We start from the raw sequence: 26,208 nt of genomic DNA on the forward strand, positions 1-26,208 counted from the left end.
GCGAAATTTCAATATCAATGTACGATTGCTTTGGTTATGTTAAAATTGTTTTTGTTATGACTATATCATCTTAAAGCAACAGAAAGAAGCGCAAAAAAGTAGGTTGAGCCAAATTAAGAAAACAATTTATCTCCCTAGCATAGAAAATTAAAGTTCTTTAACACTCACAGTATTTTGCAAACACATGAGCAACCAGAGCATATGGTCAACCCATTGAATTACCTTTGGTTCCAAAGAGAGTCAAACTATATTTCGATATATAGTGTGTGGTATAAATAACCATGCAAATAACAGTGAGACTCGGTTAACTTAGAGCTATTAGTATATGTGCCATGCATAACAAGAAGGTCAAGACCATTTCAGATACACATCCTTCATCATAATAAATGCAGTCTTTGGTTATAAACCTAGTAGCCTATCTTTATATTGTATATGACTTCAGTACCTTGCTTGTGATAAAGGTCACATACTTCAGAGACAAATAATGCATGAACAACGTTCGATAAGCTAGTTTCCGTTAGCATACTTTGTTTAGTACTGTTTATTGTAGTGTTTATTGTCATGGCCAGATGAAGATTTTGCTGTTTGACAAATCATTCTGATGCACGTCTTATAGTCATTGGTTATAGCACACCCGCGATACAGATTACATTTTCCTTGTTTTCACCTTGAAAAATAAATGAGTTTATTATCCTCGTATGGGCATAGAATTTCATTTTTCAACTATATGCACATTTGTCTAAAACATTCAGGAGATGTAGCATGATGATATGGTCCACTATCGATATTATATGTCTCTACTTTAGACAATCGTCTGAAAATAGGAAAATGTGGGCTTTGACTGGGATAGGGAGAATTGTTAATTAGACAGATGAGGGCCAATGATAGTTGCTTGTGGTACATCAAACTCACTCTTCGAATGTTCCATAATCCATAATAGCATTCGCTTGCCAATTTTGAGGATCTTACAGAAACAAATATGAACAAAGCACATTCCACTATCTGCATTTATTTCTGTAGAAGTTTGTCGAGAGGGACCATATATTTTGGTCTGAGTATTGGTCCGACTGTTCGTATATTGTATCGTATAGCATAGTACGGTGATGTACAAATGCTAGTAGTTCAATGTCCCCGTGATTTCTTACTTGAATTCATGATTTAATATTGCAAGAATATTGTACGGTTCGAAATCATTAAAAATTTGTTTGCAGATAATGTGCTGTAAGCTACCATAAAACGGATTTTAACGAGAATGGTTTGTACTTTCCAGCTAGATGGCAAGCTCTGTTTTTAAAAAGATGGCAAATTGACATTAAAATAATACTGATATATAGCTACAGTCTACTTTGTTAGTTATTTACTCTTTCTCCTAATAATTAATTGCATTGTCAAGTGATACAATATAAAACCATATATTCGTTTCGCACCTGAGAATTACTAGCAATATGTTCATTCTTTATAACGTTGAGATTTGTTGACAATACATTGTTCGAATTAGGTCGCCTTCTTATCAAGGATACATAAAATTTGCCACATTTAAATTACGATCAACCAGTTGGTAGAATTGAGTAATCTAAATCTTAGTCAATGTATCAAGTGATTCAAATATTTCTTCTGGCCACTCAGAATACGACTTACGGTATTTTCTCGACAATGCGAAATTCAGACTAAACCAAATGGGATAATTAGCTCATTGTGTGGTGGGGCTCTGGTTTTTAAGGCGATTGCATACTCGGAATATCACATAAGTATACCCATTTCGTATACATTTTATGAAATTATCTAGTTGAATGATTTATATATGTTAGGAACCTGTGTGCGAAAGCATGTATTTCAGATTAAAGAGTTACATCAATTTGATATGAGATGGGTATTCAAGAAAGATTCTGCTTATTACATAACAAATTCTTCCGATGCATTCTTTTTAAAAATCAATGGTAGAATTTCAGTTCGAATTGATCACTCTGATCATTCTTATCTAGTGTATTCTGCGTCGCATGAAGATATGTTGACGTTCATAAGATTATGACAAGAACCCTGACATAGATTATTCTGACATTCATCGATGTCGGAGAGAAAGCAAACCAAACTTATGGACACTATGATATATTTCCTTTGTAAGAAAGCTTACATATATATGTTTGTCAGGATGGCATATATTCATTATAGGAGCTTCTGGATTCCGGTCAATGCTGTGAAGAGTCGTTTACAAATGGAAATTTACCTCTTGCTGAAAACCTTTGTTTCTATAATAGTTCAGTTTTGATACCACCATACTTAAAAGCGAACTAAATATTTCTAAAGAAATAACTAATGTTGTAATTACTGTTTATTGTAATATGTTGGCATTTGTGTGATTCTCACATTCTACTTGATTATATGTTTTTCAATTAAAACAATTTTATTTGTTCAAAATGTCTTCTCTATCTCATTGTGTTCGAAACATGTACAGTTACTGAAAATAGTGGGGAAAATGTATTAAAATTTGCATATATTTCCTCCCCATGCTGTATCAGCGGGTTAAACATCTGTTAAAATAGAGCAATACAAAAATATTTTTTTGGTATATTTTACAATAAACCCAGGACAGTGACCGTTTAGCAATTGATTTTCTGCGTATAATGCTTTAAATATTGGTTCTGTCAAATTAACTAAAGTATGTACAAAATTGATATCCACACTGTGGCGATAAATTATTATCATCATTATGGCGTTTGAAATTTACGCCCACTTACACATTTCAGTACAAACACCATGTTTTACTTGAACTGATTTCACAGACCCCGCGCACATGTAACTGTAAATCTGGTCTGTATAATTACTGTGCTCACATGGGTTACTGTGCCTTTCTTCGATGCCTGAAACTAAACAGCCAAATTCAAAGCTAATAACATAGCGTTGCTTCTCCTGTATCTTCGTTAAATAAGCTACATAATTTATTTGTGAAAGAATGTCAAGAGTGCTTTGTTGGAATTTCTGAATCACTGACTTGAAAACCTGTTTCCAAATGGGATTACAAGTATTTTCGTTCTAGTACAGTTCTGTTTTAGTATTGATGTGGTTAAAGATGAATGAAAATTTTCTAAAGCATTACATAATCTAGCACAAGGGCTTCTTCGGTTGTAATATGCTGGCATCTGAATGATTTTCCAAGTATACTGGAATCATTTTTTTTATTCATCGAAATGTTTGTATTGTTCAAACGTCTTGTATATGCCAATATGTTCGAAACTATCATAATTATTGAATATGTTGAAAATAACATATCATATATCCAAATAACTCTCGGTCTTTAACTTCCTCTAATAGATTACAACGACATTAATTGATATCTACGCTTTTTGCGTAGATATAAGGACAAATTTCTTTATATCTACTGAATGAAACGTTGATCTTTGTATACAATATTTAATGCAAAAGGGTTCATTTAAACAGATCGTGTTTAATTCTCTTTTATTTCGACCAACGATTGCAAAAGAGGTTCCGGTTGTCATTAACACATTTCTTGCCCGCATTGATATTGTTGAATAGGGTGAGAGAGGAATGGCGTGTTCTTCAGCAGACTTTAGTGTGTAACATCTTTGCACTAAATGTTTTAATGACTGTTAGAGTATGGTTTGTTTGTTTTGATCTTGCATGTACTGGTACGTAACATACTGTACTAGAGTTATCGAGTTTTCAATAAAAATAAATCATTTAATTCCATTCACTGACAACGATGAAAGAATAATATTGAAAACTTTCTTTAAAGAGAAAAATACGTTTTGTTTCGAGTTCGCTTACATGAATAGTTTTCAAGACAACTTGTTTATTCTATAATACTAATGTATTGACCTGATCAAGACAGTGAGAGTAGACGTAAAGGTGAGAAAAATATTTACTGAAGAAAAACACTGCATTAAGCCTCAATATGGAAAAATAAGATTGCATCACATACAAAGGGCAGATATATTTTGTAAATTCCGAAAGGAAATTGTTTCAAACTAGCTAGAACCACTGTAGCGATACCAGTGGTGCCATCTGTATGGCAATTTAAATATTTTCTCATTGATACATTTCAATATTACATTATGAAGCACATAATACAGTGATGAATCATATTTTGAAGTCATTTATTTTGATACCTGTAATACAAGTGTTTCCTCCTGTACCCATATTTACATGTATACGGGCAACCGTTAATTTGGTCATGACTAGTACCGTGCTGACACGAATTAATGTGACACCACTTGCTCTCTGAATTGCTTTTGGGGATCATCTTTGTTCGGCATGTGTCTTCGTAAAGGAATCATACTTGTTTCTTTTTGAGACAATGGCATATATACAGGATTCCAACTCCTGTATCCAGGTCATTGACTTTAAGAGCCGTTTAGAAACAGGATTATAACTCTTGCTGTACACAATTCATTCTAGTAAAGTTCCGTTTTGTAATTGCCATGTTTCAATGACAATGCACTGTTTATAACGAAGTACCTGATGTTGCACAATGACTTTGTCTATTGTAATATGCTGGACTAAGTGTCAATCTCGAAACTTGCAGTGTTATTTCAAATATTGGAATAACCATGTTAAATGTTGATTAACTCTCGGGCCTTTCTCCAAGAGATACGGATATTATTACAACGATAACAGTTGACCTACATTGTTAAAAGTGTGTCAAAGTCTTTCTAGTAGATATACAAAATGTTTCTTTGCATGTATTTAATACAATCTGTTTTATTATACGTCTTTAAAAAAACGCGTCCATTTGCATAATTTTGTGTCTTCTTTCAGCGCCAATGCGACTCACGACTGCATTACACGTGCACTGACGAAACGCATTTCCGAAATAGTACAATACTTTTAGGACGGTGACTTTTGAATAATTCAGTTCTTCCAGACAATGCTTCAAATTGTGTTTTCTCAAACTAAGTACTGTTTTCGTACTAAAATATAGACTTATGTGTATCGATAACACATTTCTTGCGCGAGTATAGTACAGATCTTTGGAGTGGACATATTAGAAACAATATAGAGGGGTCCTACCCGACAGTCTCCAATGATTAACATCTATATACTAAACAATTTGCTTATTGTTGGTTTGTTTATAAAGATTTTGTTTGTGCATTTTGATATATTATGTCCTCGTATGTACTATATATTGCGAGACAACACTGAATATCTAACAAAATTGTTCTGCACAGGTCAAACATTGCCCTGTTCCACGATTCCTGTACAAAAGTCTTTTTACAGTTGAAGCCCAAGTTTCTTTTGGAATTTGATAACATGCATATGTGTCACGGCACGATAATGATTTTATAATTGTATATTATGAGATTCTACGATCGTTTCTTAGTGAGAGATTGATTGGACAGGAAGGAGAGAGAAAATCAGCAGACGAGAAAATGAAATAGTCTTTGATAGGGAAATGCAGGTTAAGATAACATACTGATGTAACACGCTGATACAGTTTCCAAACATAAAAAGAAAATAGTACCAAAATGTGTTATCGCCACTGTATATATCAAGTGGTATCATCACTATGGCGATTTCAGTAACCTGCCAATGATACATTTTGAAATCATTTTAAGAGCTACAGAATAAAACGACGAACCATGTTTTCATCTATTTAACTTCATACCTGTAATACAGTTATGTCCATTGTACCCTGCGTTACATGTACAGGTGTAACCGTTTACCCCGTCATGACAAGTACCGTGTAGACATGGATTACTCTGACACTCATCGATATCTGAAACACACCAAACAAACATTCTTGTTTCGAATTCAGTTTTGTTACCGTCATACCTACATTCGAAAGCAAATATATTAAAACGGTACCTAGGAGTGCACAAGGATTTAGGCCATTGGAAAATGATGGTATTCCTGTGATTCTCTGATTATACTAGATTCAATATTTTATTGACTCAAAGGTTTTCATTAGTTGTTTGCTTCTTTAATATACCACTGCGTCCGAAACATCCAGACTGACTGGACATATTGCAAGAAGAAAAGTAAGTTTTCCAAAAATATCGGTCTTCATATTTCACTGATATGGTGATTACAACAACAATAATTTACACAGAATATTGAAACAATATCAAGGTTGTTTGAGTAGATATAATGGAAACGTTCTTTGTCTTTTTAGTTGTACATTTTAAGCCAAGAGCGTACCTTTGCAAAGCTTATGTGCTTCGCTTTGTGCCAATACGATAAAGGCTTGCAAACTAGACTGATGAAAACGAAGTTCGAAAAGTGTAGAATTTGTGGACAAAGACCATTGAACAAGTTAGCTCTTACATATGATTCAAAGTTTTTTTTAAATAAAACTAATGTATCTTTATACGAAACAGAAGCGACTTCTGTATTCGTTAGCACATCTGCTTCGCGGATTGATACAGTGAAGATCGTAGCAATACGGACACAGTAGAGACAATACAGAGATATCCACTCCAACAGATTTCAGTGTGTAAGATCGCTGTATTAAAGATTTTAATGGATGTTTATTTGTCTTGAAGGATTTAATTCTTTTCTAACCCTTATGTTGCCAAATGTAAGATACTATTACGACAATATGGTCTCAAACTAAGTAAAACAAATATTGTATTTTCTATGAATGCAAAATGAAAATGTAATATATACTTAAAGTATTGTGAATTAAATCACAAACTGTCTTAAAGATTCTATCACGATTCTAAATATGGAGAATTCTAGTTGAATTATATTGGTGTTAAATAAATTACAAGACTGAATATGCTAATATGTCTTTCGTCACAAATGACCTAATACATCAGTGGCCTGGAATCTGGCGATGTGTAAGAATATTTTAATGTATACATAATATAATAAAAATGTCCTTGACCTTATTCAATATAATTCCAATTTAGTGATTTAGTAAAAGGAAATATTCATGAGCACTTGGTAGCTTTAGTGAATACTTTAAATAAATGTATCAGTCCAAATTAAAACGGAATACAGCAATAATACTGATTTAACTTCTGATGTTCAGGTATATATGTGTAGGTTTGCAAGTAAACAACATTGATATTAAAAGATAAGACACAAAACTAGAGCCAGGAAGTAGGTAATTTTTAAAAATAAAACATTCAAAGTTTTCAACATGTTGAGAATTTACAAGTGAGAAACAAATATCCCAGACTCAAATAAATTTGTTTAACAACGATAACAATGATCTGACTATTTATTCTTTCAAAATATAGAAATATTAGCCATGTATTATGTTTTTTTTTTGCAAAATCAATGTCACTAGACAGGCACACCATTAACTTGATTTTAGACTTTGGTCAATTATGAAATAGATGTATAGATAACACAGAGTGATAGGAAAAGACAACAAGTAATGTAAATGTTATATATATATATATATATATATATATATATATATATATATATATATATATATATATATATATATATATATATAACACTTATACTGTTTGAAAGACACAAATTGCAGAATGAAACGATTCTGTACAGTTCAAAGATTGAAAATTTCCACGAGTCGTGTTGACAACTGTATACATTGTTTCCAATGACATTGACGATATTTTTGTTGTCGTTGACACGTTTCTTGCGCAGATAGATAAGGGAACTTTAATGGAATGGAGACACATTAGAAGCAATACAGAGTGGTCCTATCCGGCAGACTTCAGTGTGCACGATCTTTACTCTAAATATGTTAATGATTATGCATTTGTCTTCACATATTTAGTTTGTTTATTATGCTTGTTCATGTTGTCAAATGTAACATGTTATGGATGTGAGACATTTTGTATCAATACAAAATGACGAAAACTTTAAACATTGGCAATTTTTGTAGATTCATGTGAAAAAAGTTAAACTTTAAAGATATACGTACATTAGAACTGCGTTAGGTTTTGGAGTTCTTTTGCTGGAATTATACATGGCACCTTATTGATTTATAACTATATACTACCATATGGACTGTATACGATCGGTACATTCTGAGAGAGAGAGAGAGAGAGAGAGAGAGAGAGAGAGAGAGAGAGAGAGAGAGTGAGGGAGAGAGAGAGAGGAATGACATGAGAACGAAAAGAAGTAGAAAATGGAAAATGAAATAAGTTTCAGCATGGAACCATTCGTTTGAATAACATACATAATTGAATATATATTTTGTAAATTGTAACTTTACAGAGAACTTAGTGCCAAAGTGATCACTACGGTAGCGATAAAAATGTTATCATCATTATAGCGATTTCAATTTTATCCCATTGATTCATTTCAAGTTCACATTAAGAACTTCAAAATGAAATGACGAACCATGTTATGAATGTATTGATTTGCATAGCTGCAGTAGAATTCCGTTCACTATATACCGTGTCACATATGCGCTTACTAATGCTTACCTAGTCATGACAGGTAACTTGCTACTGTGGAAAATGTATGACATCGATCGATGTTTGAGCCAACCAACCAAAAGCAAAGCAATGTACAAGATGATATCAAGGCGTTTTTGCATATTTGCTCGCATAATAATTTACATATCTATATTTGACTAAATGTCGTATGTACTTTGTTCAAGTTGTGGATCCTAGTCACTGACGTGAAGATCCGTTAAAATATGGGATTACAACTCTTGCTGAAAATCCCTTTTTTCACTAGACTATAGTTTTGCTACCATCATGCTTAAAATCTAATGAGAAGTTGATGATGAAGTACCCAGTATCTTGCACTTTGTAGAATGCTGGAGTTTGTGTGAGTAATTTCTTCCCACAACATAATCTATTGAGTGTGCATTTGTATTTATAGATTTGTAATCTTTATTTTAATCTTTAATGTCATCGAATTTACTATAGAGTTAATGAGGAGCACTAATATATCAACTGAAAATGGTAAGGTCAAACTCTGCCAATATGACCGATTAACCCTGAAAACTATGTTTCCGACGGTAAATATGGTTTGTAGTTAGTTTGTAACCATTTTTTCTGATACATTACTGATACGATACATGTATATTACTATATCAACATTCCAGGATACGTTCATCCTCACAAAACGATATAGAAGAGAGCAGAAAAGAAGGAAATAGATAAGTAGCATAAGACAAATTAAATTGGGCACATATCTATGAATAATATACCGTAAGGGAATTCATATGGTTCAAATTGGAAAGGAAAATATATTCAACAGTTATATCTCTACAGATTCATCATTATGAAGATTTTAATATTCCCTCAATGCTACATTTCAATTTCGCATTATGAACCGCAGAATAAAACGAAAAGGCATGTTTATGTCGTGTTTTGTTTTCGATACCTGTAATGCAGTTGTGTCCGGTGTAACCCGCGTTACATGTACAAGTGTAACCATTCACCCCGTCATGACAGGTACCGTGCTGACATGGATTACTCTGACACTCGTCGACGTCTGAAACAAACCAACCAAAAACAAAACTATTGATAGCATGCTATTTGTTTTGTATATTTGTTCTTAACGTAAGCTTGCATATATATTAAGAGAATGGCACACTTAATTTGTTGCAACTTCAGTGTCCCGGTTAATGACTTTAAAAGCCGTTTACGAATGGGATCATATGTTAATTTGGGGTGAAACGCCATTTTGCAGCGCAAGATAGGCTATGAATGGCAGCCAGTATATGTTCGTCGAAGAAAATCCGTGAACACGATGAAATCTAGAGGCAGCTTTCTCTCACATTCACATTGAGATTCGAACCGACGCGGATAATGGCGAGATGGATGTCATCGGTAAAGGCGAGCTCCCCTGGGGGACACCGAAAGGGATTATAACTCTTGTTGAAAACCTTTGTTTGGAGTAGAGTTCAATTTTGTTACCGTTGTGCTTAAATGCTATTGAATGTTTGCAAATAATTATATAATCTTGCATAATGTTATTGTGTTTTATAATGCTCTCTTTTTGCCGTTTCTTCTGGATTCGTTATTTTTAAATCATTCAATCATTTTATTGTTTTAAGTATCTTCTAGAGTTACTGAACATTTAAAAGCAATCATATTACATTACCAACAACTTTTGATCTTTATTTTCCAGTGGCATGAAGATTACATAAAGAAGGTTTGACAAAACAAATATTTTTGAAGCATGTGAACCTTCTATCGACGCAATGAAACGATCATTAATTATTATATACTTTAAGGCTAAACAGTCCATTTCTAAAGATGTTTTCTAAAATCTGTGCCAAGACGTTTAAATACAGCATTATCAGAACGGTGAAAATGAATTTCTGAAATTGTACAAACATTTTAGGACAGTGATAGTTGAGCAAATTAGATCTTACACTTACTGCTCGCAAGGTTGTTTTTCTCAACAAAACTAACAAAATTGAAAATACATTTCTTATCGTTAACAGATTGTCTGCAAAACACATCGATGAATGGGGAGGTGGGCACAGTGCAATACCTTTGGACAAACGGTTACGACATTTTCTCTAATGAATATGGCTGTTTCTTTAACATGTACTGTATGAGCGATCTGCATATAGACAAACAATTTCTAGTAAGAGTCTTGTTGAAACTTATATTTAAATGATCTGTACATGAAGCTTACAATTAATTTGTATTTCACTTGCGGGCATGTTTTTCATGGCATCGTATTGATTTATAATACTAACCTCTTGACAGTAATCTGTAAGTACATCTTGATCAAGAGAGAGAGAGATCAATATAGATTAATAGAGATCAAGAGAGAGAGATAGAGAGAGAGAGAAGGGGGAGATGGGCACCGGAAGAAGAGAGAATAGGAACAGAAGAAAAATGAACCAGGTCTCAATATGGAACCAAAACTTTCAATAACATAAATAAGGGCAGATAGGTTTGCCAATTCAGAAAGAAACTCCGAAAGAGAAATAAACAGTGTAACGATAAATTTGGTGTCATCATTTTAGCAACTGTCTTCCACTGATACATTTCAATAACTCAATGTGAACTATGCAACGAGTGAAATTACCCTCATTTTCGTGTATTGATTTACAAACCTGCAAGACAATTGCGTCCCTTGTACCCGTCGTTACATGTACACTTGTAACCGTTCACCTCGTCATGACAAGTGCCGTACTGTCATGGATTACTCTGACATTCATTGATGAAAAAAGCCAACCAAAAAAACTTATGGACAATATTATATTTTGCAAGCATATATCTTTGTAAAATAAGCTTACAAATATATTTTTGCAAAAACGGAATATGTGTTATCTTCCAACAGCTCCTAGTCAAAGCCTTTTACATGTGAGATCGTAATTAATGCTAAAATCGTGCTTTAACGCTTAATAGTGAATGAAACGTTTGTTAAAAAATAGCTGATTTTGCGCAATGTTCATTGAATTGTATATTGTAATATGTGTGAATCTGTTTGATTCTCGAAACTTCCAGAGTGACTGAAAATATTGGAAGAAACATATTAAATGTTGTTACGAGTCAATGCTCTTAAAACAGTAACAGAAAAGAGTGAAGACAATGAGCTTTCTAAAATTTAACAGATAATTTTTTCCATAGAATATAAAGTTATAATGATTAAATAGAACTTACGGTATTCGAATCAAATCCAAAAATGATCAGAGAATTAAAAAAAGAAGTCCTAATAATAACAATTCCAGAGTCCTAATCCCGATGAAATCCGAAATTGAAAGTGATGACGCCTTTAATATTCTACGAAGTGCAGATGTCTCAACAGTTTATTGTTGACTGACATGATATATTTCACTTCTTAATTCAGTATAAAGTCCAATGAACGTCTATCTCCAAGAATTTTATCAGAGCACTTTTGTGTTTCCAGAGGAAAAGAAATATCACTTGATTTCAATAACTTGACATTAAAATTCAGCTCAAACGGGAACAACATAATATAACTTTATGTATCAAGTATTTAAATACTAACTGACAAACATTTATCAAAACCTCAGATATAAGACTAATTATGACGCAAAACAAATTCCCGCATAAAGCTCATTCTTTTGGAAAAAATAGAATTTTTTACCAATTGGCACATGATAAAATATCACGCAGTCCAGGTATGGCCATAACTCAACTTAACAGGTCTTACTCTGAGAAATATAAAAAACATTTTCTTTAAAAGTTGTTTACTAAATATATCAGTGATTTTGAAACAAAGTCAGCAACTAGATATAATGTTTCATTGTCCATAGCATATAACAAAAATAAAATTTAACTAAAAGATAGTAAAAACTAAAAAAGCAAATGTAACTAAATATTCATAATACTTCCCCTCATAACGAAAAAGAAAGATTTCTATAATAAAGCTTTTTTACCTAAGGTCAATGAAACATGTAGTTGTTAAATAATAACATAAGAAGAAATCATATGAATGATACAAAGTAATCCAGTCATGACCTTCAGTCAACTTGTTGTTTCTTGCTCTGATAAAGATATAATAAATAAAATGTTGCTTACCAAAACTGTCATTCATTTTGGAACAAGGTCTACAATTTTTCATTACCCACAGCATATAACGAAAATAAAATTAAAAAAGAAAATATTAAAAACTAAGAAACAAGTTAAGTTAAATATTCTTAACAATGTTCAATAACTCTCTTTCGTTAGCTTAAAGAACGATGAGTTTAAAATGATAACAATTGACCAAATGAAAAGGATATCGACGTTTTTGGGTTAGATAAAATAAAACGTTTAGCTATATCTAGTCATTGAAATGTTGAGTAGTTTATTATATATTTTAGGCCAAAGGATCCATTTGCGTATAATTTTCACCATTTAGTACCAATGAGATTAACGACTCCATTGCTAGAAAAGAAAAAATGAATTTTCAAAACTGTACAATAATTTTATGATTAAGAGATTCGTGTTGTTATTTAGAAATTTTTCCCATTACTGATATAAGGAATATCGTTGGAGTTGGTGCACATTTGAAATACATACTGTTATGTCCCATCCAACACACTTCAATTCGTAACATTTTTACAGTAAAGATATTGATGATAGTGAGCAATTTCATTTGCCTATTTTGATACGTTATGGTTTGGTATAAAACATATTTGAGAGACTCTGAGTATCTAATTGAAAATGCACGTATGTTCAGTCACTGACACTATTCACAAATCATATTGACAATTACTGGAAGCCTACGTTTGGTTTGGAGCTTGTTGGCGGGCATACGTTTCAGGCAACGTTATGAATTTTATAAATGTCGACTACTATTTTGACATTGTAAGGTTGGTTTATCCTGACCGAGAGAGAGAGAGAGAGAGAGAGAGAGAGAGAGAGAAAGAGAGAGAGAGAGAGAGAGAGGACACTATACATCTAAATGAACTTGATAATTGTAGGGAAGATTTTCGTTGGCCAGAACATAATCATGTATCCAGACCCGATTGAGTTTATGTCTGTATCTACTCTACGAATAACTACTTTATACGTCTATAAAAACGGGCATGTGCAAAGTGACTAATGTAATGTGGATCAGAAAGCATACGCACCGCAATGTGATTGACAGAACAACAATGTATTATTAAGCAGACCTTGTTAGTTAGTACGTGGGGGGGTGGCTTATTGTTGTTGTTGTTTTAGGGTTTAACACCATTTTTCAGCACACGATAGGCTATACATGGTGGCCAGGATTAATAGTGGAGGAAGAAGCCGGCAAAAACCCCGGAAAGAACCACCGACCCACGAGAAGCTACTGGCAAGCTTTCTCACATACCCACATAGGCTGAATCCGAGATTCGAACCCACGCAGACAGAGGTGAGATGGCAGTGATCTGTAACGGAGAGCGCTTTAGACCACTTGGCCACTCGGGGCCCCCGGTGGTGGCTTAAAGATCACGCTAAACCCCAATCGTAACATCATGGTCGATATATTGTACTTGTTTGACTATTGAACCGATAGTCTTAAAGTCATATGTACTATGAAGGTAGCCTAAGTTCTTAATAACAGAAAGAAAGAAGAAAAAAGAAAGAAAAATTGGTTACTCACATGTCTGGACAATATCGATACGGCCAAGTTGCAATGAACTCGTTAGATCTTTAAATCAAGGACCCACTTGTATTTCTAACGAAATACATTCATTGGTTTTAATACTGAACTTCTAACCAGATCAATTATGCTCATTTAGATCAAAGATTAAAATCATGCTGTGGAATTTTCAAAGCATAAGATCAACAGGACGAACATTTTTGATGCAGACGTAGCTACTACGTGGCAGAAGGAAAATCCCATGCCCTGTATATAGCTACTAAGTAGACGCCATCAACATGAATTCCCAATCTAAATTTAATCTGTAAAACTGGTAGGAGAGATCATCAATACAATAACAGTTACACAACACAACAAATTATAAACAATTGTATAATGGTATAAACTGTCAGTGCACGACTCACACAGATTACATTCTCTCTCTTTCTTTCTCTCTCTCTCTCTCTATACATCGCGAATCAGGTTTTGCGAGGATTTATTTGCATACCTGTATCACAATTGTATCCAATGTACCCCGCGTTACATGTACACGTGTAACTGCTCACATGGTTATCACATGTACCGTGTTGACATGGATTACTCTGACACTCGTCTATGTCTGAAACAAATCATCCAGAAAGAACATGTTTGACAAGACGTTCATCTCAATTTTTGAGAGAAAGGCTTTTTTGTAGGAAATCTATGGATTTCGTCTTTGTTTGTGACATTTCTTGATTCTGGTAGATTCCAGTTTTATTAGCTATTCCTAAAAGCAAAAGAAGCAAAAGTTATTTCCACAAGGACTCTGTCTACTCTAATATGCTGAAATTTAAAAATTCTCAGATTCTTCTAGATTCTCAATATTTGCATTGATTCTAAAGTGTAGATTTGTTCCAAATTTATATTATATGCCGCTGTGTTCCAAAGATCCATACGTACTAAAGAAAACATTTCATTATATATATATATAGACGTTTATGAGTAGGTTTAAGGAAATATTTCCTCATCTCTATTCATTGAGATATTGCAAGGTTAAGACATGCATTTGAGTAGCTTTTACTCCATTCTGTACAACTACGATTCCAATAAAGATTTTAATGATTATGAAGTAGTCTGTGATGACTGGCGTTCTCTATGAAGGTCTTGTATGCCGTCCAATTTAACATACACTGTATAATAAACATCAAATTAAGTACGTTCTGTAAGATTAATCACCCACACATTCAATAAATAATATGTATTACTCCCTTTACGGTAATTAATTAAACTCTACGAATATTATAGGTTCTTTGGCAAGCATATTCTTCTGGCACCATACTGATTTTTTAAATGTAGATTTGATAATTAACCCAGAAGGGTTGTCCAGTATATTTCCACATTGGTCTATAATATGTTGCAATCCGTGTACAAGCTACGGAAATAACAGTATATTTGATATCTGACATTATTATTTCTTTCCTTTTCTTAACAGTAATGCATATACAAGCTTCTTATGACTTAGATGTACAATGGCCAGTTGACATAACTTCGGAACAGAGCTATTTATGTTGCAGGGAAACTATACCATTTTTTATTGTATCATTTACAACAGTTATACTACAGTTACATGCTTAACGAGACATGTCTTAAAATCGATATATCTGCCAAAATGTCTGCACTATTATTATTGTGAACAAATCAATTCTCATGGATCTTTTTAGGTCATACCTACAGATAACCTATTATCTACTTTCCTATTGAAATACGTTCACTGTAATTTCTCCACTGGAGTAGCTAGTTCGACATGAAGTAGGAAAAGGGAAGAATCAATATTGCATATTTTGCTATTTTTCGACGGTTCCATTTAACTTAATAAACCGTAGCATTAGCTTAGTCAGAAATCCTAAAGCTACATGAGAATTAGCTTGGTTTCATCCAACGCTAGTTATGTCAATGTCTCCACAACTTTGGGTTATGTTTTTTGAACTCAAAGGTCTATATCTAGGTCAAAAGTATAATTCCAGTGGTGTTTTGAAACAATTCAAATCTTAAATGTGCTTATTTTGATATACTAATAGCAAGGAATATTGGAGAAAATGCTAACAGTTTTAATGTATCACAATGATATCAATATATGTCTCAAAATGAATTTACAATAGTCCCAAAACAGCGACGTTGTCACAAAGTATTGTTCAATTGGTAATTCGAATTAGTAATTCAGATAAATCATCTCTTATTAAAACTGATCACAACAGAAAGGTTGATTTCACGATGTTGATATGCGAATGAAAAGTTATACTAGAAACAGCCTTAATTCGTTTCTTGAACATTCTAAATTTTCAACAAGATCATGTCTTTTACTTTCAGTTAAACGTGTCAAGCATCTATTATTCCATGTATTCCGTATAGGTAAACAATGTCCTAAACTCAAATCCAAGTAAACATGTTTAGCTACAAAAACTAATTACCTTACAATATAGTCCACACTCATAGAACACTATTAGCTATGTAATGTGTTGTTTCCAAAATAAACATTGGTAAGTCTTGCCTAATGAAGGAAGAATGTCCATCAACTAAAGTATGGCAAATATAGATGAGACCTCCCTCACAAAGGGAAGACAATATTGATACAATAAATCAGTACTATACGTATTTTTCAAATATCAATAATTTACCATAATAATCGAAATGAAATTGGAATATATATTATTGATTTGCAGAAGATATGTACAAAATAATGCAAAACAGTAATTTAATTAAAGTGAAATATTTCCCTTGATGTACTTAATGTCCATGTTGGACTCCTGCAGCATCAACCTTCACCTTACCAATCTCGCATTTTTGTTTTTCAATTTGCTGATGAAGGTAATGAGTTTGTAAAACCGAAAACAATAATCTGTGAGGAGCTGAACTAGTATACACTTCAAAGCATTGCAAAGCCACTATCAAAGCCGAAGTTTCGTTTACGATTGTATATATTTTTAGAAGAAAACATGGATGATCCACCCCTTGAACACACATATCACTTGCAGCAACATATATCTCCAGCTGAAAAATTTGATCCACTCTTTAGTATGGTCATTAATTTATCAAAAAACATCCCGATATGTTCCAGGCCATTGCAACTTGGTCCACTACTTTACAATTTAGTCAATGGTTCCGTTATTATGGAAAGATTCAAAATTTTAGGCAATATCTACTAGTGCCCAAAATTCGCATCAATTACTTTCTACTGATAGGCGCAGAGAATTCAGAGATAGCTTCGACCTAATCTTCTTTCGGTTTAATTTGCCGTGTCCAATAATGTCCTAAAAATGTAACACAACAACGACTTAACTCAAATTTTCCCAAACTTAATTATTAAATTTGCATCACAAAGTCAATCAATGAATTTCAGAATATTCTTGAGTAACTTTCGAGCTGTTTTTGTAGATGATATATTTTAAATGTAAGATTCATAATTATCTAGATCAGATGGTATCATGTTCACAAAACGCTGCAAGGTCAAAGGACAACCTTTTATTCCAAGCAGTATTGATTTATATTGATAAAGCTCAATTGCAGCGACGACTGCCGACATTTCCTTTGCTCTTTCCTAGAATGGGATTTGCGAGAATGCTTTAAAAAGGTCAAAATGGTGACATAGTTTACTTTCGGGTTTTATCAATGTAGTCATCGAGTCTTGGTATTCGAAGTGAGTCTGGTTTGGTAACACTTTTTGTGTATATTTAAGTATCAATGTTTGTTAGTTAAGTTTCGAAAAGTTTGTATTCATTATATCTTATTGATAATTGTATTTTAGACGTGGCCTTCTCCAAACAAAAATCGCTTTCTACCTGACTTGAATCATTGATTTTGGTTTTGTAAACAACACGTTTATCTCAATATGAATCCAGAACATTAAATATCCCCCATGATATAACAGGTCTACCTACTGTTTACCACATTTTATATTTTACCTATAGTAAAAGACCGTCTACTTTTAACTATGATTTTCTCTTGTTTAGATATAGAATCGTTCACAATTAATTTTTCCATTTGGAAATAGATTTGTTTATAAAAAGCTCTTGGTGACCTGAGGTGCAGTAGGGTAAAGTGTGATGTTATTTTTTTTTTTTACAAAGTATTAATTCGCCCTGCAAGATCTAAGCAAAATCAGTTCTATTACTGTTGTATGAAGTGTCAGGGAATTATTTAAATTCTTTTATTTATTAAATAAATGTACTTGTGTCTCGTTTTTTGTGTACAACGATACCTGAGGGTGATTTATGTATATTGCATAAAGATTTCGAAATAGTGAGTTCGGTTCATCTTATGCTGCACGTGCGAAGTGCTGTTGATGGAACAACCGAATATTCCAAGCGCACACACGATGTATTGCGGCATTATCTGTGTAGAAATACCTAACCGCAGAATAAATCTTTACATTACGGAACGTCTTGTCAGTGAGCGGTCACAATCATCAAAGTGATCCGTTTGACCAGGGTGATCAGATTCGCGTCTGTATAGCTGACCAGGGTGATCAGAGTTATCGGAGTCATCGGAGTCGACGTGGTACCAGCTGCTGAGCTAAACATAGAAGTTGACCATGTCAGCTGTGAAGTTGAACCATAGTAGCCGTAGAGCTGATAAACAGTGTTGCTGGTCAAGTAGCAGGTGATTCGGCGTTGGTGGGCACTGATTGCTTGATTGACCAACTTGGAATACTGACTGCTTGATTAACCAGTGTGACTGGTAGCCAAGTGTTCTGGTGACGGAGTGTGTAACTCCATACATGTAATAATTTAGCAGTGGTCTAATCTTAACGGCTTGTAATAACCAGTGTGTTCTTGGGACTGTAAAGATATTTTGCACATCTGTCCCTTTGTTTTAATCACTTTTACTTTTTGAGTGAATTCATGTTTTACTATATGGGTCAAATACCACAGTATCACTATTTGAGCAAAACACCTCATTCTTTCGTTGTGAAATCACCATGAATCGTTCAACCTTGTCCTCGTACTGTGTAAGGTCACTTATTTGTATCTTCATTATTTAGTTCTTGCAGATTATGACATTGATCAAATATTTGGATATAATACGCACGTATAAATCACAATTATTTTTTTATTCAAGTCATTCGTCATAGTATTTATATCACTATCAAAAGTGTTCTGTTGTAAATCCGAATTTCCACCCGGTTATCTTTTTAAAACAAGTATTTCATCTGGGCTGGACTTTCTGTATTCAAATTGTTCACTTCAAAAATGTTTTTGCTCTCTGGAAATAAAAGATGTTAAAATAATAAAATTCATGGAAATATATACCTGGATCTTTTGTACTCGTCCTCAAAATATATTCCATGTTGGCTCTGTGCGTCTTAATCTAATTCAAATTAACCCAACATCAACTCCATCTTATTTACCCCAAATAATTCCACCTGATCATACTTTGTTTCTTCCTAACTAGACTCTGTTCTACTTACTTTTGATAAGATAGACCCATTTGAACTTTAACCTTTTTTTCCTTTTATTCAGAAATGTCCTAGTTCGGATCCATTCTACCTTTAAATCTTTCTCCCGCATATTCCGTTTGGTTGACAATAGCATTCAATCATTTGCAAAGTTAAATTTTGTAATCAAGATTGCCCTGCTTCATCTCCATTTAACATTTCCATCTTAGTTTCTTTCCATCTTAGTTTCTTTCCATTGTATGTGTGTGTGTGTGAGTGTGTGGGGGAGGCTTTTTATAACATTCAGGCAAAGGTTCTTGTAGAGCGCAAGGCAAGAAACATGAAGAAATATTATACGATCTCGCTATGCAAGAATAATGTTGCTAGCAAGACCAAGTTTAATATGCAAAAGTGCACCGTTTTAGCCACGGATGCTGGATATGACGATTTCAATATGCAATAATTAGACCTTAAATACCGATCTTATAGTTGGATTAATCAATTGGCCTGGATTTTGTTTTTAATAACCGTTGGCTCAGAAGAAAATGACTTGCAAAGACATCCTTTAAATCCTGTAATATGGCACTTTCCTATAAAAAAAGTGTTATTAGTAAAAAACGATTCCGAAAATGCAAAGAAAAATAAAGACAAGCTATTTAATAGAACCTGTCTATCAAATATTGTGGAAGATTGGCTCAATAAAGCATCAAGAATAAAACTTTAGCCAGAATCGAGATGAAGAAACACAATACTATTATAATGCATGATTATAATGTGATCACATTCTGCCAACGATGAAATATGGGAGGTAGAGTAAAAAGAGAAATCGGACAATGGACAACACTCTACGCCATATTTTCATAATAAGTCAAATATCACGTGAAACAATTTTATATTTTCAAACTCATATTGCAAGGTTGATAGAAATGTATTCGTACTCTTAATCGTTACTTTGTTTATTTAATTTATAATGCGTGTTTAAATTGTGTAAATGATTGCAAGTTGTGATCAGAGTGTTTACGTAACAAGAATAAAAGTCTTAACATTATACTAGGGATTTTTTCCTTCGAAAACCTTCAGGGTCTGCAGAAATACTGAACTGATAAAAAGCATTGCATTTCTATTTTAGATTTATCAGATATAATTCGAAAGGAAACATTTATTTAAAATATTCATTGCAATTACTAAAATGTTAATGGGCTATTGAATTTTTAACAGTTCATACAAAGACATTCTTTATTGAATCATTGTGTTACATAAGAACATTCAAGGATCATCATATTCATTCGTTATATGGCAGATTGTTTATTTATAATAGGACATTTAGAATTATTTGGGATTTAATTCAGGATACTTTAAGTGTCTCTTGATTTTTTTTCCAACTTGAATTGTATCTGATTTGCATCCTTCTTGTGCACTAACCAGAGCTTAAGCATAACAGTTCTTGAGTAGGATGTTGATCATGATATCATTCCTTGAGCTGATACATTAGATGGTCAGTCCTTTGAAAAAGTCAAATTTGCTCCTGGCATCGATTAATTAAAAACTATTGGTCACAGTTACCTACTCTGTGTTGCTGGTTCTCTTTGTTCTAAACAGGTAGTGAAAATAGAATCACAACCTGCCGAACAGACACACGATCGAGCGATCTGAAGTTTGTTTCAGTAGAATATTAGTGCGCCTGAAGCTAAACATGTCCTACGTGTTCCTATATGAACAACTGGGTCCTTGTGAGAAAACGGAGATCTCAAAAATGATTGTCAAATCTGTTGAATCTAACCAGCAGCCAACTTTATGTCCTGATGTAGGACATTTAGCATTACTTTGAATTTATTTCAGCAGACTGTGCTGTCTCTTGAATTTTCACCTTGTTTTGCAGATAACAAATTGCTTTTTTATATTACTTGAATTGTTGGTTTTATTTTATACCTTATATATTTAAAACCTACTGTTTTAACATGATCATGCACAAATGGTGTGTACACGAAACAGTGCACATGAAATGAACTTCATTCTGCACCGTTCTGCAATTGACACCTTCGTAGCCACTGAATTTGCTTTCAGAAACCCACTTTATGCCCACCTTACGCTGCTATGATGTTAAAAGTACTACACCGGTACGTTACTTTGTAATTTCGACCAATCGGATATTTCGTTTAGCTACATATTCATTATTACAATGGCGGAAAAATCATCCGATAGTAATAAAAAATAGTTGGCGGTAATCCCTCTGAAGAAAATTTGTCACTAACATTACTGTCAGTAATCATACATGATATTGCCGTACAGAAATGCGTATCAAATCATGATGGCGGTATAGTACTTCTCTAGGTTGTACGTGTCCTATTTGATTTAGTTGAAGACTTTATAATATACGTGCAGCCATCTTAATGTTGTCGTATTTTCATCTACTGATACACTTGTGTATTGTTATTTGAGTGTACATGAACGAAATTCAAATTTTGTACGATCAAATTTGATTACATTTGTTACCGAGGCGCGACATCAGACAATCTGGGTCATTTTTACGTTACATTTCCATAACTGGATTATTGTTCATACGTTTTAAACTGATTTTGAGACTAAAATATCAGTTTGCCAGAAGTCATCAAATGCATAACTAGACAAATGAGAAATGGTTATGAACTAGATAATCATGTCATCTACTGTCTGCTAAAGATTAGAAAAGAGAAAGACAATATTTTTAATGGATATATATATCATACCTATTAGTGTTTCGTCTGAACTCTTTAATATATATCACATGCCGTTGACCAAAGATACCCATGCATTATGTCCTACCGCATTCAAATTCTAAATGGTTTTTAATTCAATGAAACACATGATTTACTGTGTTTTTATGCTTCCTGAAAAGCACTTTAAGGTTGGACCATTGTTACAACCAGTAACGTTATAATAATCTTTGTTTCGTTATCACTGTAACTCATATTTGACAGCAAGCAAACATTAAAATTCAGACAACACCAGTCTATGAAAATAATGGATTTTCTACCTATATTGCGATATGCTTTATACACAATGATTCATTCATAATCACAACAGATGTCATGCAATAGTATGAGCTTCAAATAACAAGCTTAAATTTCCAAACAAATTAAACTTAAAGGCAAGGCATATATACTTGCTAAAGCACGGCGAGATGAGCACAATCCTTCAAAAACAAATTTGCGACCCATTTATAATATACGCATGTTGTACATATATAATAATTCTCCATTAATTCATGCTACGATTCTTACCACTTAATAAGTTCACGAATGTTAAAGAAAAAAGCATTTAAATAAAACATCTTTTGACTTAAAGAACATTTATGGTCAATGTCGACTATGAGAAAATAAATTTGAAATTGTTTTATTTCACATTTTTATTACAAATATTTTGATTGAATGGATAGGATTTATCGTTATCAAATATTCATTACTTGGTTTTATTATAAATTGTTGTTTCTTTTAAAGATATATTAATCCTTTATTGCTTCAACATACCTGATATGTATTTACAAGCCCCTCATACCTACAAAGTTTCACAATTCGATAACATTAACCTTATCGGCTTAACTGGCATATATTCAAACATCAATCATCCTACCTCATTATTTGATAATAAAAATTAGGACCAAAGACCACATTCTCGTTTACCATATTATGTTTCTAACCATATCTCTGGTGGAGCTGTAAGCTGGATCATCCTTTAATCGATAACTTCCATTGAGGTGGTTAAGGCGGGACTTCACCTCAATCGGTAGTTGCTAATCTTAGCAAAGCTCTGGTCGATATTCTTGGCTGATATCAACATGTTGATACTTCTATTGAGACATACACTTGTTACGCTAATATCCAGGGCATGGAGGAAGCGCTAATACAACTACAGAGTCTGATCCTTTCAATATTAAAGTTCTACAATTTTTTAATCTGCGAAAATAATAACATGAACTAATTTTAACCGTCTCTTGTATAAAAATATAAGCATAGAAAGCTTTGTGTTCTTTTACTACTATTATATCGTATATATAAAAAGCACAATTTAAAGTTTCAACGTCAAGCGCTTAAAACAGATCATCCTATTTATCGGATTTAAGTAGGATAAACAATAAGGTACTACTATCTAGCGATTTGACACTTAAGCTGCTGCACCTGCATATTTCAATGTTAAGTATATGATATTTTTCATTATTCCCCTGAGCTGTTTTCATGACGATCTTGAAGAAAAGATCAAACTAGTTCTCTCGTTAATGTTGTGGAAACTAATTCATTACTTACGTGCTCGTAATCGATAAAAGCAAGCAACACTCACTAGTACAACATATAATGAAAAGAACTTTTTCAAAAAAGTTAAAGGCGTATAATAATAGTACAGAGAAAATCTATAACACCAAAGAAATAATGAATGAAAATCCGTAACGTACATCACGTATCATTTGTAATAATGGAATTTGCAAGACTAGGAAGATGTAATTGATCTGAGTAAAGTACCTTGCCCAAGGTCACACCATGTAGCCAACCCAGGATAATCTTGATGGTAACATTCGAACCCGTACCTATCGTTAGAGGGTCCAGCACATTAACCTCTAAGCCATATCTTATCAACATATCTTACACATAATATATTTCATGGTTTACGATCCAGCAATACACTAATAAATTCTTTGTACGCAATATAAGGCACGCATATTTAATAATGTAATGGTCTACAAGTACTTAAAAACACACTTAATCGACGAAAATTATATGAATAAAAGACGAAAGGAAAATAGAATAATTGATCATGTTCCAGCATAAAATAAGATAATGTTGTGGGTTTATGCAGCAGGTGCATTACCTATTTTGATGGAAACATTATTCCTTTTACTGATTAATTGTACGTTTCCATGAACAACATAACTGTAAAATCAAGCGAATGTGAGAACTGACAGAACATTTATCTCTCCCCTTCTCTTTTTCTTTTTTTTGTGTGCGTGTGTGCGTGTTGGTATATATCACAACTGATGGTTTGTGATTACTAATAGTGACTCTTTAACGTAGACATAAAACTATATCAAAAATTTTTCACAGGAATTAAAGTCATTGGAAAATGACGAAAGTCGTTTGTATGAGCATCGTTAATATTCGCGATAGAATTTTTTGGAAAATGTATGGTATAAACAGATTGAAATGTAAGATTAATTGGAATAAGTATTCACATTCGACGCATATATATCACTAAACTGAAAATGTTCAAATTAGAAAGAAAATGATAATGCTGTAAATAAGATAATTGGACATTAATTTGTACATCGCATGACAATAAGCCACTAAACTTGAACGAAAATCGAAATTATGCTTGTTGGTATAGTATACGAATGACAAATATGCCTTACAAATAATACATAAAGAATAATAATCAATACAAATTGTTTAATCGGATTGTCCTGCTTTTCATGATTAACTTTATGAAAATTTAGAATGTGTGAAATAGTATTATATTCATTATATAATTTATATTTTGAAAGAAGAATGTGTAATCAAACTTTTTAATTTTTTAATTCTGACTTACCGTTTGAATTTTGTAATTCTAACTCACATGCATATTTTTCGAATCGGGTTTATGGAATCATTTCTCACTGGCCGTATAATGTATTGACTCTACTTTGATTTAGACAACATTAAAAGTTTTACGTTGCTTCTGAATAGTCTTAAGTTACCCGGGAATCAAAATGTTCCCCAAAGTATTATAAAGGTAGAGATCAAACTATCGCTCACTTTTAAGAAGGTGCAAGATAGAATTTTCGTCTAATAATTGGTCCTGTGACTTTAAAAACCAAAACTATCCGTTACAAAATTAAATTCAAAGAAATGTATATATATTTCTGACCATGTAACCCTTTTGGAAAAGAACTCGTTGATACACAGATGCAATGTTACACGTTACTATAGTCATTGAATGGAGGAGAATTAAATTCATGTGAATAATAATAATAATAATAATGAGGACTTTGTATAGCGCCTAATCTTTAGAAGCTCTAAGCGCTTTATCAATTTGAAGTAAATATTCAGGGAGTTACTATATAATAAAACAACTTATTTCCTCAAAAAATTGAGACTTCCGGTTTTGTTGTACTGTAAAAAAAAAATTTGATAGAAAATCCCTTACCATACTCAATGGTGTACAATCATTTCGAAAACCCATCAAGAGCGACGTATTTTATTTCCAGATTGAAACTAAAACAAATATTGCCCCTCATAACAATTCTAATGCAACCAATAATTCATAAGTTTAATAGGGATATTGGATATTTGTACATCATGCTTAATACTTTTGGTTTATTTTTTTGTTGAATTTTGTATTCTCTGTAAGATAAGCTAATTGCCAGTGTTTAAAAATATATCATTTGCTTGCAATTTTTATGAATGTAGAAAAACACTAAAACTACGAGTATAGGCGTCCAATGCGTTTTAAAAATTCGATGTTCAGCCATGACAAAGTAAATTTGAACTGTTTTAGTTCAGTTTGGTGATACAAATATTTGGGTTGAAAAGATGTCATTTATCAGTGTTAAATATTTATGTTTTAATTTAACTAAATTAAAAAATAAATATTTAACATAGGTTCTATAGCTCAACATAGTAGCTAGTCATTTCTTGTTTGTTGCAAAGAAATATAATTATCACTTTTACATACATGATATACGATTCGTTATCTAGATTTATAGTTTATTATTTGCTCCATGATTATATGTTATATTTTATTTGCATTAAAATACTTGACCTTGTCCAAAATCTAGTTCACTGTATTCCTAACCAGATACACTGATGATGTTTTCTTTTTTGTTAAACAATGTTTATATTTTATCTATGGATGTGTGTTAAATATTAGGATCCTCATCG

At 32.8% G+C, this 26,208-nt stretch overlaps 1 protein-coding gene across 1 annotated transcript in view; it reads right to left on the bottom strand.

The window, feature by feature from the left end:
• Window positions 1–26,208, bottom strand: part of LOC149775122 (uncharacterized) — a 96,358-nt gene that overhangs the window by 65,394 nt on the left and 4,756 nt on the right. Inside the window, exons 2-4 of the mRNA XM_089944353.1 lie at window positions 14,423–14,533; window positions 9,277–9,387; window positions 5,621–5,731 (exon numbers count right to left, since the gene is read on the bottom strand). Of these exons, the coding sequence (XP_089800479.1) occupies window positions 5,621–5,731; window positions 9,277–9,387; window positions 14,423–14,533 (333 nt within the window). The remainder of the gene's footprint in view (window positions 1–5,620; window positions 5,732–9,276; window positions 9,388–14,422; window positions 14,534–26,208) is intronic.

The sequence above is a fragment of the Sinohyriopsis cumingii genome, chromosome 19 (genome assembly GCF_028554795.1).
Source record: "Sinohyriopsis cumingii isolate HCF-2022 chromosome 19, ASM2855479v2, whole genome shotgun sequence".
In the NCBI taxonomy this organism is placed as follows: Eukaryota; Metazoa; Mollusca; class Bivalvia; order Unionida; family Unionidae; genus Sinohyriopsis; species Sinohyriopsis cumingii.